This window comes from Sesamum indicum, linkage group LG11, assembly GCF_000512975.1.
Source record: "Sesamum indicum cultivar Zhongzhi No. 13 linkage group LG11, S_indicum_v1.0, whole genome shotgun sequence".
Classification (NCBI taxonomy): domain Eukaryota; kingdom Viridiplantae; phylum Streptophyta; class Magnoliopsida; order Lamiales; family Pedaliaceae; genus Sesamum; species Sesamum indicum.
The window spans coordinates 897,764-914,072 of record NC_026155.1 but is presented as its reverse complement, the minus strand read 5'-3'; the positions used below and the strand labels follow the sequence as shown (position 1 = coordinate 914,072).

Below are 16,309 nucleotides of genomic sequence, written 5' to 3'. Positions count from 1 at the left end.
CAAGCAATAAAAACTTTATAAATATAATAAAAAATAAAATCAAGAAAGATAATAACATCAATTTGCTTGCAAACATCAAAGAACATTGAGTTCTCCAATTTAATATTACCAAACTCCACTATTCACATATTGCCATAATAAAAAGGAAACAGTACAAATCTCTAGAACGTCGAAGAGATAGATACAACTTGGATACCAAACTTAGTGTAGGAAGATCAGCCAACTCATTACCAACCATGATCAGACAGTGATTCACCCTAAAAGATTCCTTTAAAACTTATAAACTAGACTAGAAGAAAAACCAAAGATCATATGAACATCAAGTTTTAGCAACCAAAACTATGACTCTTCATTAGTACTACAGGCGAAGGCAACTATTTCCATGAATTAGGCGAGTATTTATGCTAAAAGCAACACTCTGGAACATGTACTCTTTCAGTACGGGAAAAAACATTCATAATCTGTAGCATCAATAGATATACATTACTGATGAAAGAATCATAAAACATGTCAAAGGTACAACTTCAAAAAATCGAAAATAACGCAGGAGCAACCTAAACCACAATGCTAATAACACATAGATTCACAGATTCCACAAATAGATCTTCAGAACGCAAGATTAGTGTGTGTGTGTGTATATATATATATATATATATATAACACGCAATTATCAGCATGAACAAGAAAGTTCCACAATCTGTACAACAGAGCGCACTTAACAATTTGCACGAACTGGACAGTAACTTTGCCAGAAGCACAAATAAATGATACATCAGTATGAAAAGAAGAAAAGTAAAGTAAGCTGCATATACTGCAAAATCTATAAAAGATATATTTTTCTTCAGATTTAATATTTTATCATACCTCCTGCACGTCGAAGTACAACACACTCATCTTAAACGCCAAGCTCCTATTAGCCAACGACGTCGCAGAGGCAGATCTACCTACAATCCCCAACACCAATCCGCGGCATCTTCGCATTCCACGGCAGAGCGGCTGCACCGAACCCAGCCACCCGGAAGCCGAGAGCGCGTGTCTTGAGAGGAGATGCGTACGCCTAAGTAGCCCCAAAATAAGCGCCATCACAGTATCCGCCACCTCCTCGGCTCGACTCACGTCGACGTGGATCAGCCTGTCCAACCCGAGGTCGGCCGCGAGGGCGGAGTCGACAGCACGGTCAGAGGATCCAAGGCATAGGATCAACTGCCAAGGCCGAAGCCGGCGCTGCGCGGCGCGTGGGAGGAACGAAAGCGAGTGGAGAAGACCCGCGGCCGCCGACTCGATCTGCGACTCGGCGAGTCTGCTCAGCGGGACGTGCTCCAGTTGCGCGACGCCGGCCAACACCGTCTATGCAATTGAGTGTTACGACTAGAGGCAGCTGACGAGATTGAGAAGCAACGGTGTTACGATTAGCCATCGCTCTCTCTCTCACGCCTTCACTCAATGTAAACGTCCGTGGAATCTTCACACACTAACACCCAATCAAACAGCTAGCCTGCTCAGGAGTGAATATGGAGAAGCATTATTGCGTGGGTGTGGATGATCTCGCAACAGAAAGATTATCGAAATGTACAGAAGGGAGTATCTACTCTCCAGTGGTTTTGGAATGGGGGACACAAATCAAAAATGAAAATGAAGACCTTAGTCTTCGTTGTGCGTGCGTTGTGTGTGTGATTTGGTGTTTATGACTTGTGAATGTCCTTCAACATTTTGCTATTTCCAGATGACTCCCATTTCGCACGGGGAAGGGAATATTCCATTTTTTGAATAAGACTGATTAGACACTCTCAAAAACTTAATTTAAATACATATACACATTTTTAAATCCATTAATATGTTAAGAAAAATTTATATTCTTTTATTCAATTAAAATTCAAAGTCAGAGACCTTTTCACTGTGCAATGTTGAAGTTTCAATTTTTAAGTTTATCAAAGTCGCGTTGGTAGATTTTGGTACTAACTGCTCTATCATTTTACAGTGACAGTGTGTGCCAAGACCAACGTTGAGCAACAATCTGAATGGATAAGTGTAATATATACTCAACTTTTTGTAAAATTGTAATGTGGTTAGTAAAATATAATTTAAAATTATTCACTCGTTAGAAAAATTTGCCTTATGTTTGGGTTCGTTTTTTGGCCATCTCTGAATGTAATGTTTGGCATGCAGTGTTTTACCCATTTTATTTCATTTTTAGGTGTTTTTGTAATAATAGTGGAGAACAAAACTGACTGTCTTCATTTACAGCAGTAGATTATCTATTTCCTCTCTTGCAGAAATCGCCTTTCCTCGCAGAAATCGCCCTTCACCTTTGTTCATCGTCTTCCTTCTTCTTCAAATCTATACCGTTCTTAATCCCAGATTGGATGATTATCTCCTGCTCTTTAGCCCATTTTTCTCCAAACAGAGAAAAAGGTGGAGGTGGTGGAGGCTGTGCAGGGACGAGTGTGATCCAGAAGGGCATCTCTTGGGGAGTACTTGGAGGTGGAGAGGAGGTTCGGGGACGGCGGTGGTGTTGGCGGACCGGCTGTGGAGCTCGAGGAAGGGCTTGTTCAGGAGCTTCCAAGAAATGGGCGGGCTTTATTTGCCGACGGGAGGGTCCTGCCTCCGGTTGATGTGGTGGAAGAGTCGTCGTCGGCCGCTGCGGCCGGGCTTTGTAGATTCTCGGCGGTGGAGCGGTGGTGTAGTTTAGTGTAATGTTGTGTTGTAGTACACTGAAATAGTACCATTTTTTCCTTTTTCCTGTTGCCTTTTCTTTTTCTCTTTATTCTTATTATATTTATCCCAAGATAATTATCTTCACCTTTCGCCATCTCAAAATTAGGGTTGTCAATTAAGCCTTGTTTGGTCTTGCAATTGAACAATTCAAATTTAAATTTCCAGTACAAGAACAATTTTAATGCTATTTAATTTATTTTTTAATAATTATTTTTATGATCAATTCCATCCGACTAATATTTTTTTATAAAAACTATATTTTTAATTTTTAATTCCACAACAATCATTCTTTACTTAATTATCCTTTATGTTTAACTCTAATATGTATTTGTATAATTAATTCAATTATTTTTAATTTTTACTATAATCTGCATTGATATAACTTATTATAAAATTATTGATTAAAATGGCATAATTATTTTTTCTAAAATTAATCATTTCAAAACCAAACGCATACCCATATTGCCAGTTGGGATGTTGAGGAACAGGTAGCTCGTGGGAATGGTGGCTCACGATTGGCGCGCAATATTTCATTAGCGCCACGTAGAAGTTTGGACATGGGTTCGGGAGTTGGCGGGATCAGGTCATGGACAGATTACATTCGTCGCTTTGGCGTGCAATCCGACCGTGGAAGCCATTCGTATAGTGAGGGAGACAGTACAGCACGCTCGCGGCGACCAACCGGAATTCCACCACGTCGACGTGACGGTCCTTAAGTATTAGTGGTGTTGTAGAATATGTGAGCCAGTCACTTGTTGTCGTATGTTAATTATAAAGTTAACGGGAACATGATTGTGTGCGTCATATATCATTCAATGACTTAAGGGTTTCATTGTCATAGTTTAATTGGATAATACACCGTATTAATCCAAAATATATTTTTCAAACCATTGCAATATGTAGTTATAAATTATATTTAGTTAATATTGGATTATGTGGATCTTCAAATTATAAAAAATTGAAGGATGCATTAGAGAGTTGATATACATGTTAGATGTATAATATTTTCTTTGGTGAGGTTTGTATTTGATTTTTAAATGCAAATACATTTTATTTTAACCACTTAATATTTTCTACATCATTGGAATAATTAAAAAATTTTAAAAATACAAAATAATATAAAAATTCTATACGATTAATTCATATATTACATTATTTGAATAATATATTTAAATTTATCACCTCGAACAGAACGTCTAACAAAAAATACTGTTAATCCATTACTAGAGTGCATTTAATTATTTATAAAAGTGTATCTACATAAATTATTTTTTTTACATTTCTCTACATATATAATTAGAAAATAAAATTTATTTTAATCCGTTCACAACTAAATAAATTAAATATATTTTTATATATATATATATATAAATATATATAAAAGAGACATGATTTGACAATGAACAGTACTTTTTGTCTCCCACTACCCAACATCAAACATACCATACTTATTTTATATTATCTCCAAATACAAATCCAAACATACACACTATCTCTAACTTATTTTTATTTATCTTGGTTTTTCTCTCTCTATTTCCACAAAATACCTTAAAACAAGTTAAAAACAAAACCAAACATTATGTTGAATAGTTGAATATCTCGTGTTGGACTCTCTTGAAATCAATACTTTGAAAATTGGATCGAGCAAATTATTGAATCATTGAGTCACTGGTTCGACTGGTTGGATCACATTGAAAAAATCAACCAAAAAGATACTCTCTCTCTCTATATATATAGCATATTAATACACATTATATATATATTGATTAAGCTAAAAGGTAAAATATATTCAAATAATAAAGTTTAAAGTTTAAATTTGTTTGAAGTAAATTCCATTGCATTTAACAACACAATTTTAAAAAAAAATTAACAAGAAACACACAAAAATAAATTCAACAATTTATAAAAATAAATACAATTATAATAATAATATATAAAATATTATAATTTATTTCCTATAATTTATAACAAGAATAAATTAAAATTTCATTCCGTTAAAAATTAACAACAATTCTATTAAAAAAATAAAAATTAAAGCCTAATAAATATTAAAATAAAAAAATAACAATCATTAAATGCGATGTTAGTATTCTCTGAGTCATAGGTGATTGGTTCCGAATCTGGCCTGTTTTCTCCGAGTTTTGGCAGACTCATGCCGGGTTTGACCATCCCAATTTTTATGCCCATATCTGGACCATCTGTATGTCTGGTTCCGGCTGAACCGGTAGAACCCACTGGTCCAATCCAAATTTAAAAGCATTGCTCAGAATACAAGTTAGTAGACGAAACCAAAATAAGAGCAATAAAAGTCGATGATATTGATGAGTTTTGTGTCCTAAATATAAGTAAAGTCATAGGTGACTGGAAAATAGTCTACAACAGGGAAAGATCAGGAAAGACATCTTGATCTAGGGGATTACAGCAGCAAGTACAACATGTAGTTGCATTCTTTCTCTAAACACTAAACAGGCATTACAATATCTTTTAAAATTTTATTATAGCCGTAATTTACTTTCACTAGATTGCAGGTGATGTTGGAGAAACTCCCCATCATCAAAGGATCAACGGCTGCTTCTCATTCATTTGTAGTTGTGTCTTCTGATGGTGCAGCAGTTCCATCTACACCGGAAGACAAGATTTGGTTAACAATCTTTATGAGAAACAACAACAATCCTTGGCTAATTCCACAAAGAGCTGCTTTTTGAGAGAGTAAAAAAGTGTGGTTCAAACATTAAAGTCCTCACACAGCATAAGTGTTTCTTAAGCATAAATTTGTTGAGTGAAAATTAAAAATACAGAAACAAATGAATAAGACAACAACTGAACTGATGTGATTCGCGATAGAATAAATTGAATTCCAAATGTTACACTTTATAAATTCAACAAAAATCATGCATACCTTCACCTTCTGATGGTGCATAAGGCGATTTGCGGTACCGTGTTTGTTGTTGTGTTGGCTAGAACAAAAAAATATAGAAGGAGAAGCATGTGTTAGCAGAGAGGCACATAGAGAAAGAGAGAGAGGGACAAAAATCAAGTGTCAACCTCAAGTTCTGAAGAGAAGCAAAATGACATCGCAGCATAAAATATCATCATGCTGTTAAATTAACCCATTTTAGTTCTGAAAATTCTGTAAATATTAATGACTTCACTGTTAGAACCATAGATGTCAAAAGGAGTTGTCAGGTATTTTCAATTTCATTACACTCATTAAATTAGTGAAAAATGGTGGTGGACATCATTAATTTCAAGAACTCAGGTGAATTCAAATTCCCAAAATCTTCCACCAAAATTTGCTCAAAATCATCACCAATCCTACCAGCAAGAATTCATGCAGAAAAAGCTGAAAATTAGAATAAGTCATGCACCCGTCTACTCATAGGGGAATCCTTAGCCATGAGTCGCAGAAACAGGGTCTTATAGCATCACACTCAAAAGAAAAAACGAAAAGAAAAAAGGTCACTGGAAAGAAAGAGATGTTTAGAATTAGCATTCGCATTGATGTTCCAAAAAGCTTCTCTATCATTATTAAGCATGCACTAAATGTCTTGACGTGAGATACTATTATATCCTTCCATATCTCTGGCTACCCATTTTCCATACCCCTTCTAAGCCAAAGACTGAAAGTAACATTGTATACCAGAAGTTAAAGCAGCAGAATAGCTAACATGGATGGGAAAACCATAATAGATACATAAAATATCTTCAAGTCTATAGATGATTCCTGTAACTAACTGCACATAAAAACAAGGGAAAAAAGAATAATTACCTGTAACTTGGGCCGAAGAGCCTCAAGAGGTCCTTTGGGCTTCTGTCCACCTTGCTGTAGTGAGAAAAGATGGAAGAACGTTACTAAGTTCTACATATCACAGTTATACCACTACCCCAAGCTTCAAGTATTCAAACAATGGTTCAAATACCAAAAGAGAGTACCTTGCCCAAAGCCCAATCAGCAGAGTCAAAATAGGCACGTTCATGATCCTGATATCAAATCAAAAGAGTTTCAGAAAGAATCCTAAAGCTACATCACAAATTTATGCAACAAGGTCATATATAATACCTTAGAAATCAGAGGTGGTTTCTTGGGCACTATTCCTCCATATTTCTTCTTAATAACTTCCTCCTTCAAAACATAATGAGTCTAAATTAAAACATAATAGAATAAAGTTAAAAAGAGTACCCAAACAGAACATGATCTGAATGCAACTTCTTGCTCTGTCGATGGCAAGGACTTCTCAGTGTCCTCCATAACAACTTCTGTTTGTTCTTTAACTTCCTCAGTGCCTGACATATTCTTGCCACAATAACTGCATAAGAAAACACCTGGCTTATACACAAATTACCAATTTCATGAATGGTTTACAAAACAACATATACTTAAAAAGTAACTACTTGAAGATAAAAAATTAAGCATTTTGACAATTTGCATATTCCTGCCAGACAAACTGAAGACAAGCTGAGAATATATACCATGCTCGTACCATCAATGCACTTCCAACCCTTCCATAAATATTTATCCAGAAAGCTTGAAGATCACAAAAGTAGATAAATCTTAGTTTAACCAAATAAGGGTTGATCCAAGAATATGCATTTATTTTGAATAGTTTGGGTCTATAGTCAAGTAGTGGTCTTTCTCCAATAGCATGATATTATTGAATCCCTTAAGCTCTAGTCGTGAAAACCATGAATAATGAGGAAATTTCTAGTATCTCGTTCTTACTGCCATTGACTAATGGTACTTTACCACTCTTCAGCACACCAGTACATCACCTTTTTAAGCACATCAAACCCATCTTAACACTACCTATATTTAATATCTTCTAGGTCTGTTCATTTGCTGAACCCTAAATAGTCTTCAAAGACTCGAAATATCTCCATCCAAGCACAGAGTTGCACTACTCCACATATCAATATTTTCAAGAAAAGGTGCTGCAATCTCAACACCGAGCAATGAAATTAAGTGTAAGAATTTCAACTTAGAACTGACACCAAAGTAGAGACAAATCTAGAACACTTTAGGCACCACATATCATCCCAGCATTCAGGAACGCAATGCCATTCATGCATTAGCATCAATTCAAGCCAAAAAAATTATCGTACTTAGAACAATCATAAGCAGTAGATTAGATCATCTAATTAAAAGAACTTATCATAAACTTCAACTATATGATCCAACAACAACAACTAAGTCAAGACATTCATAACCTCTCTCTCTCTCTCTCTCTCTCTCTTTCTTTTGGCCATCCATCTCGCTAAATCTTCATCAACCTAGATCCTCAGAGATCAGAATAATAAATTATGGAATTAATTTCCGTTGCCTATGAATCGCATAAACATCCAAACATGCAAACAAATAATCACGCGAGCGGGGGGGGGGGGGGGAGAGAACGAAAGAAATCATAAGCAGTTAAAAAGACCAACAGGCAAAAGAAATGGAAATTCAAACAGATACAACATAAAATTAAAATCGGACAAAAAAATTGGAAATTTAGAATCACCTGGGAGAAACAATCCAAGTATGTTTCTATGTTAGATCGATTGCGTGCGTTGGTTTGAGAGAGGGAGAGAGACTGTTCCGCGAGCAGTGGAAAAATGAATAAAAATACAGAAGGAAGGGGTGATGCTAAAATGACATACATGTCCTTCGAACCCACAAGCTTACGTATTTTTACATTTTTCATTTTCCCTTAGTATAAATAAATAATTAGGGTTAGTTACACTTAAAAGACTCTTGAAAGTGCAAAATTATACATGACGTTTGGATTCGTTTTTTGAGTGTTTTGTTGTGTTTTATGGAGATAGAAAGAGAAAAACGAAGATAAACAAGTGTGTGTTAGAGATAATATATATGTTTGGATTTGTTTTTGAAGATAATTTAGAATAAGTATTATATGTTTAATGTTGTGTTTGGGGAGACAAAAATTACTATTCATTGTCAAATCATGTCTTTTTTTTATATATTTATGTATACGTGTGTGTATATATATGCATGTATTTATACTAAAACAGTTAAAAACACCTAAAATTAGGTGTTTTTAAATTGTGGCAAATATTGGGTATGTTTTGACTTGTCTCAAAAACAATTTGAAAATGAAAACAAACATAGTGATAATTTTTTTCAAAAACATTTAGAAATTATATCGAAAACCCTCTAAAAATTCTTGGCTACACTTAATCTTTTCTTATTAGGATTTAAACAAAAAAGTACGAACATCAACAAAAAAAAAAAAGTACATAAATTTTTAATTTATATTCCTATATATTTTTGTACTTATATTAGACTGTGTGGAGTCAAAAAAATCAATACATTTTCAATAAAAAATTAATAAACAAAATATTTTTACTTCAATTATTATTTAAAAACTAAAAATGAAAATATAAACAAACAGACCCAACTTTCACAAAATTCAAATGATACATTTTTTAAATCCACTATTAAATATTTGTTTATTTAAAAGAACTTGGGATTACGTGGAAATTTAAAAATCTACGGGAGACACTTTTTTTTTTATATTATATTAATCAATGAAATGAGTGATTCAATTTGAATTAGATTCAAGCAACGCTTGATTTTTAAATTAATATAAATCATATAATATCTTTTAAATACATAGCTAACGTATTTTATCTAGATTAAGAAATATTTAATATGCATAATCTACATATATTAAATAAAATTAAAAAAAAAGTGTAATATTCTTTTTCAATAAAGTATTTTTGTTGGTTGTTTCCTTTCTCCTAATTAGCTGCAAAAATGTCAATTTGAACAACCAACCCACTTTATTTTGTAAGAATTAAAACCTAATTAAGTTTTATCCAACCAGACCAACCATAAACAATAATGAACTAATCTGAACTCAAAACCCAATTAAATTTTATCAAATCTTATCCAATCAAACCGATCATAAATAATAATGAACTAATCTTGAACTAACCTTTTCTAGACTGACCGATCATAAACAATAATGAACTGATCTTGAACTGAACTTTTCTAGGTTGATCCGTGCCGATCACGCCGGTGCACCTTGATGTGGTCTAACCAACAAAACCCAATTAAATTTCTACACCGCCCGCCCCACCTCCAAAATTCAATTAAACTATTTGGAAAAAAAACAAAAAAAATACTACTGCCGTTCAATTCAAACATGGAATGTAGGAGAAAAGGTTCTTTATTGTAACAACCCACTGCAATGTGCTCATTGCATAAATTAGAAGAGCTTCATCCATCAAATCAACTCAACACAGGCGCGGATCTAAACAAAGTCTCTGATCTCAAACAACAAGGCGGCAATGATGTTATAGAACTCTACAACAATGTACTGTGAAGCAGCAACTCTTATGCCCACCATGCCTACTTATTTGGGCAGTCACAAAAGAGAACAAAATTGGCTATAATGTTTAAGCTGGATACAGAAAAACGCAATAAGGAGAAAAAAAAGTTACTCCAAAAGATGATCAGACCAAACGACTTCATAAAAGAGAACGTATATCTACGGAGGATCAAGCACAGAGATAGAGACCAGATTAACAGACCATATCCACACATCAACCCAGCATCCCTTGTAGCACACCAGGCCGAGTATTTAACATTTCACACTGATACATGAACACTTCCAGTGGCGCACGATGGAAGAACTTGGCAGCATAGATAAAAGCAGCACCTTTACCATAACTAGAATTTTGGGTAGCAGCAGATTATACGCCACATTTTAAGTAGCTATATATTGGTGAGCTTCTTCTTACTCTTCAGCTGCGTCATCATGTCTCTAGGTAGCGATCCCAAAGGAAATATGTTTCCATGATAACCATCACTATTTTCCTTGGCAGAATGTAGAATCAGAAAAATCTCCTTCTGAAATTCCTAGTTGTAGCTTGATACGATCGCATAAGCAGGCCAACACCAATTCCAACGCCCAGGCACACCCCAAGCCCTATTCCCACACCAACCCTCACACCCGCATTGAACCAGGAAAGCTGGCCATCTTCACCATAGTACATATCGTCAGAGTAATAGCTGTATCCCACTTTCCTATCTGACTCGTAGTCATCCATGTCAGCTGCTGTGAACTGCAGAAAATCAGTTAAGATTAGAAACTCAGAGGATCACAAGTAGGCAGCATTCTGAGGGTTAACTCTGTTCCTGGCAGATGCCGCCCAAAGGATGGATTACCTTGTTAAAGTAGCTACATCAATCAAAAGAACAGGATATCTTCCGAGTGCATATAAAAGAATACAAGTCTCCACCCTACAGTCCAACGGCACAAAATAATCGGCCAAATAGTTCAAATATTTCCAAAATCAGTGTATACATGTTCACAATCATTCACATGAACTGGAAATTACACTTAATTTAAGCTTTGACATGAAGAAATCAACGACTGTGACAACTCTCCTTGACCTAGAATTGATCTCTTCAAGTTGTATAATGTGGTTAGACCGTTAGACTTTTGCTGCCAATAATGAGGTTTTCTATAGCATCAGTTTGTTATTCATGCATATTCTTCAGATCATTTTTTATACTTAACAATGTGAAAAGAAAATGTTTGCACACATCATAAAACTAGATACTTTGGTAGTAGTTTTGGCTGTAAAGCGTCTTAGGAGCAACAGCAAAATCCAACGCACAATGATCCATATACAACAGATGAACTATGATTAAGGAAAAAGCATATAAGCTTTCGAGCTCCGAGCAGATGGGGTTGCCTTTACCAGACATATGTGCATTGTATAGGTCAATAGTGTCTTAATGCATACACTACCCCCATTTTTTTACAGTTTTATGATTGTGATTTGAAGAAAAAACCGGGCCATTGTTTATAAAAAGTTCAAACACAGGCAACATGTATCATGCATCCCCACAACTGAATCATAGGATCATTTAATAGGGTTGCACAAACTAAATTTCTAAAACAACGCATTACCAGATTGGTACTGCATTCATTTGTTTTAGTTGTCCGGCTATATCTTTGAAATCCATTCAACTAGCAACCAGCAATGTTTTTCTCATATACCATTACTTCTTTCAACATTGACTATAATGCGGCACATGGATGATAAACTGACTACCTATAGACGACATTCTAATCGAGCCTGTCAATAGGATCAATATCCACCATGATCATAATCAAAATAATATTACCCAGGTATAATCACCTCCATAGGGATCAACCTAAAACCAAATTCTCATTTGATAAAGACAAGTTTTAAGTTACTTTTGCATCAAAACAGTTGCAGTATTGGGATTAAACCCACCATCTAAATTCAACTGGCCATATTTATCTAATGGCAGAATCTCAAACATTGACCTGCCTATTTTATAATGATTACTCCACTCAATTTTTGCTTTCTTCTGTTAATCTCAAAAGTAGCTACTTCAGCTTCCTCGACTTACAATCCCAACATTCCTTTCTGTTAGCCATTAGATAAATGATATCATCTTTTAGAAATCCAAGGTATTCTTAGAATGATATCAAGAAATATCTCTGCTTCATGTATACAACCACATTCATGCTCAGCTAACATGTGCAATAATCTATAGAACAATTACGACCTCGTAGCTACCTACCGATGACAAACAAAAGAAGCTTAAATCAACAGAAAACAATTAAAACCTAAATCAAGACTACCTGCAATTTCCGCTGCCTTGCCAAACCGTTACAGAAACTCCTTTGCTCCTTCCCCATCTCCTCGTCCTCAGGGATAGCATCAAGAATCATCCCTTGCCTCGCCACCTTCCTCCTCGGACTAATCAAAATCGTCTTCGTCAAAATGACAGGCGTCCCCGAGCAACACCCAGCTACGTAAACTTCAATGGATGGAGAGCAAACCCCAATCTTCGGCTGGAAAAATGGCGACCTTCCATTCGTAATGGAGGCGGCCACATAACACTCCATACCCCACCCAGTTTTCATATCATTATCCAACGCACTCTCATTACTCCACGGAGCCGCAGCATCAGCTCTCTGCAGAGAGCCACATAGAATTAAATCAAAATCATCCCTCTCTTCGCAGACCTCGAATTCCGCGGGACCCGAAATTTTAACGCTGTCGGTGCTAACGTACGTAACCTCGGAGGAATCCTTATCGACGCGATCGCGACGAAGGGTAATAGAAACAGACTCCGATGACGGGACGCGTGCGCCGTTGATTTCCAATGAAACACCGACCTCGGTTCGGAGGTGGCGGAGCTTGAGCTGGTCCGGGACGTCGTCCACCGCACAAGGCGAGATGCGGACGTAGAAAAGCCGAATTTCCAGGCATCCACCTGTGAAACTCGGGGACTTGTACATCGCTAGCTGTAATTCATCCTCGTTCTTGTCCATTTTCAAAAACCCTAAGTTTGGGTACGTCAATCGCACTATTCCGCACAGATTAGGGTTTTGAGTATGGAATTTCACGCTCTTGGGATCATTTCAGGGCAAATTCTAGACATCAAAATTGGGGATTTTCAGGATGTGTTGAATTAAAGGCTCTCCAACTCAAAAGAGCTGAAAATGAGAGAAATAACAAGAAGAAGAGACAAAGGACAACTGGAGCGTAGTAGTCACACGCGTCAGACGCGGGTGGAAACTAGGAAGGCGAGGAATGGGGAAAATCTAAATCCTACCCACGTGGGTCGCACAAGGTGGGGCTATGGTTTCCCGGGTCCCCACCCGCCACGAATTGCCAAATCTGTGCTTTGGGTCCATGAAACTCATAAATAAAGCGGATGGACATGCGGGTCACGCTGCCCGAGTCCGATTTTGTGGGTCGGACCTCATTTTATTTGGGCCTAGCCCATGTATAAGAAATATATAACAAGTACTTGATTCTGTATTGGGCAGCTCAAATAGTTCTGAATCTATAAGAAATATATAATGAGAGGGCTAAAAATGCAGATGTTGTACTAAGTACTTTACTGTATGTGAATTAACTGTTGTAGTAAATGATGTATGTGGTAACGAAATAAAACCGTTGAAGCTCAAATAAAATATTCCCGCTTAAAAAATTTATAAAATCATGACAGGAGAATGATTTTGATAAAATCCTAAATTTTAGGATGACAATACGGCCTGACTGTGTTATTTTCTATTTGCGTGTTGAAGCTCTATCTGAAAACACGGTCGTATGTGCAACATGACCTATATAACTCTCGGTCTCGATGCTGTATATATTTGTTTGGAAAACATGCATGTATCTCATAGCATGTTGGCCGTGTTTAATATTTTTTATATTTTAAAAAAGAAACAATATAAAATAATAAAATTGTCCCTGTAGACTAACATCATGTGACGGTCACATGACCATTTTATTGTTATATTTTCACTGAAAAATTATTAATAGACTCCAAATTAAAACAAAAATTAAAGTTTATAGATGATTAAAAAAAAAACTTTATACACTAAAATGATTTTGAATGCAATCTTACAAAACCAACTACAATATTTTCCCAGGATATTAACATAGTATTAGTTTCATTTTTTTTAATCTAATGAATATATATATATATATCATGATCGATTGTTCAAAATTTGTCCATATTTGATTTTTGGAATATAAAAAATATTTTCTTTTTTATAGACATACTATTAGTTTGGAAATCTATTTCAAAATTGAAATTCTTTAAAAGATAGTAAAATTACGCATAAAAATGCTCAAAATACTAAGTCAACTGGCTTCAATTTACCAACCCAATAATCCTCTTTAGGTGTGAGAATTTGTCCAATTTGAGTGAAGAGTGTGATCCTATCCAAAGGATGAGTCACAACCTCAGTTTATCCGACATAACTAGATTGTTATTTAATCGTTTAAAAAGTAACTAAATGGCAACTTAAAAGACATTTAATGGAATTAATATTCATTATGTAGCAGATATATAGGCAATAGGCCGGCTAATTTCTCTACCTCCCACATTAATGCCCATATTATATTTGGATTATTGCACCAACCTGTAGGGGTGGGCATCGGGTCGGGTATCCGATACGTCGGGTTTGGGAAAAATGAACCCGAACCCGACTAAGTCGGATACCCGACCAATCGGGTATCCATTGGGTTCGGGTACCCGATAGTCGGGTTCGGGTTTTTTTTAGTTTCAAAAAATGTACAAGGTCAATTTTGCAAAATTAAAGTAATGCACTCCATGTAAATCTAAAATATAAATTATGGACACAAATACTTAAAGCTTTACATAAATACAAAAAAAAAAAAAGTTCAGTCACATCCATAAATTATCATAGGTTTATGTAAATTATTTCAGTAACAACAATAAAGCCAAGGCCTCCTAAATCCTAATGCCTACAGACTGAAAAAGCAACTAGCTCATATCACATTTTCATCCTCAAGTCCTCGACCTGTCAAGCATTAAATATACAAAGTGGAAGAACTATTAGAGAAAGTCAAACAAATTAAAAATTTAATATTACACAATGAGGTTTTACCGTTCTAATACCTTGTCAAAAATTTACAAGTACCAGTTAGCACCAATAAATGTCAATAATTGTTGAATCAACCCCCAACTTAATCAACTCTACAACAAAATAGAAAGTAATTAGACAAGTAAAATATATAAGTAGAATACATAAAATTGAACAATAATCAAAATACAAGAAAAAAAATAAATAAGTACCTTTCTCAATCACTTCAAGTTCATTCGTTGACGAGTTAGACTGAGATTGAGAGTGACTTCTAATTCCGTCCATTGAGAAATCAATATTTTCAATCTGCAAAGTATAAGAACGGAAAAGTAAAGCTTCGTCCAATATACATACATATATATATATATATATATAAAGCAGATGATATTTCAAATTATTTCATGCACTCTCATATAAGGAGGAGGAAATAGATATCCTTCACGTTTTCAAGTAGCTATATGTTCTTACAAGTAGAGAAAGGTAGCATGGAGATGAAAGATACTTTGGACAACTGGCTCTAAAAGATTAAACGTGAGCTTAAAATTTAAGAAATTGAGAAGAGGACATGACAAGTTTTACCAATCCCAATTCAAATAAAAGTTAGTAATTTCAAAGTGATACAACAGGATGAATTAGGCTTCAAAGCAAACATGATTTCAAAAGCTTATCTCCAAATATTTTCTCTATTATTTTACATCTTCTTTGCTTATAGATCAAAGTTCCAAGCACCACGGAACATGCAATCCCTCTTTTCACCTATTCTGCATTCGCTCCTCCAAGTGCATATTGCTACCAAATTATTTTTATCTCCTAATGGACAGAGGGGTTTCAGGGTTCAAGCTCCACTGGTGAGTTTAACATGATCTTTGACAATTTCTGCTGGTAAATCTTGACATCTACATTTCATATTTAGAGCATTTCAAGCATAATCAACAAACACTTCAATTTGGCATTTCAACAAACACTTAACATGCATACAAAGATATAAATGTACCTTCAAATAAAAATGCAAAACAAACCCAATAACTAACCAAAAATCTAATCTAATTTCACAAAATATGCATCACCATTAGGTCCATTACATGATTACAACTCCATTATTAAAAAATTACCTAGCAAAATAGCGACGACGAACTCTATCGGCGAAGAAGGAGAAGTCGCGGACTCGCGGTGGTGGGTCGGTCGTCGGAGTTCTGGAGTTT

General features: G+C 35.3%; 3 protein-coding genes across 4 annotated transcripts in view; all 3 read right to left on the bottom strand.

Moving 5' to 3' along the window:
• LOC105173147 (C-terminal binding protein AN) overlaps positions 1-1,699 on the bottom strand; it is a 5,354-nt gene extending 3,655 nt beyond the window's left edge. Inside the window, 3 exon segments of the mRNA XM_011094809.2 lie at positions 662-732; positions 865-1,345; positions 1,347-1,699. Of these exon segments, the coding sequence (XP_011093111.1) occupies positions 662-732; positions 865-1,345; positions 1,347-1,417 (623 nt within the window). The 5' untranslated portion in view covers positions 1,418-1,699.
• On the bottom strand, positions 5,010-8,366 carry LOC105173124. The gene is made up of 7 exons (XM_011094781.2): positions 8,214-8,366; positions 6,923-7,022; positions 6,776-6,838; positions 6,649-6,696; positions 6,485-6,538; positions 5,615-5,672; positions 5,010-5,334 (listed from the first exon to the last, which is right to left on the bottom strand). Exons 2-7 carry the CDS (start codon positions 7,004-7,006, stop codon positions 5,291-5,293), a joined length of 351 nt encoding a protein of 116 aa, XP_011093083.1. The 5' UTR covers positions 7,007-7,022; positions 8,214-8,366; the 3' UTR covers positions 5,010-5,290.
• Positions 9,869-13,309, bottom strand: LOC105173123 (uncharacterized protein At1g01500). Of its 2 annotated transcripts, none has more exons than XM_011094780.2 (2): positions 12,342-13,278; positions 9,869-10,782 (listed from the first exon to the last, which is right to left on the bottom strand). In XM_011094780.2, the coding sequence occupies exons 1-2, from the start codon at positions 13,035-13,037 to the stop codon at positions 10,552-10,554; spliced, it is 927 nt and encodes a 308-aa protein (XP_011093082.1). In that variant the 5' UTR covers positions 13,038-13,278; the 3' UTR covers positions 9,869-10,551. The 2 variants fall into 2 exon arrangements, with proteins under 2 accessions (XP_011093082.1, XP_020553550.1); XM_020697891.1 differs by lacking the exon at positions 9,869-10,782 and adding an exon at positions 10,813-10,960 and having other exon boundaries at positions 12,342-13,309.

What these genes read in the sequence shown, in the direction of transcription:
- LOC105173124 (XM_011094781.2), bottom strand. Translation starts at nt 7,006, where the DNA reads ATGTCAGGCACTGAGGAAGTTAAAGAACAAACAGAAGTTGTTATGGAG. An exon ending in AACCACCTCTGATTTCTAAG is followed by an intron (nt 6,697 to 6,775) that starts GTATTATATATG and finishes ATTTGATATCAG; the next exon opens with GATCATGAACGTGCCTATTT. An exon ending in CTGATTGGGCTTTGGGCAAG is followed by an intron (nt 6,539 to 6,648) that starts GTACTCTCTTTT and finishes TTCTCACTACAG; the next exon opens with CAAGGTGGACAGAAGCCCAA.
- LOC105173123 (XM_011094780.2), bottom strand. Translation starts at nt 13,037, where the DNA reads ATGGACAAGAACGAGGATGAATTACAGCTAGCGATGTACAAGTCCCCG. An exon ending in CAAGGCAGCGGAAATTGCAG is followed by an intron (nt 10,783 to 12,341) that starts GTAGTCTTGATT and finishes GATTTTCTGCAG; the next exon opens with TTCACAGCAGCTGACATGGA.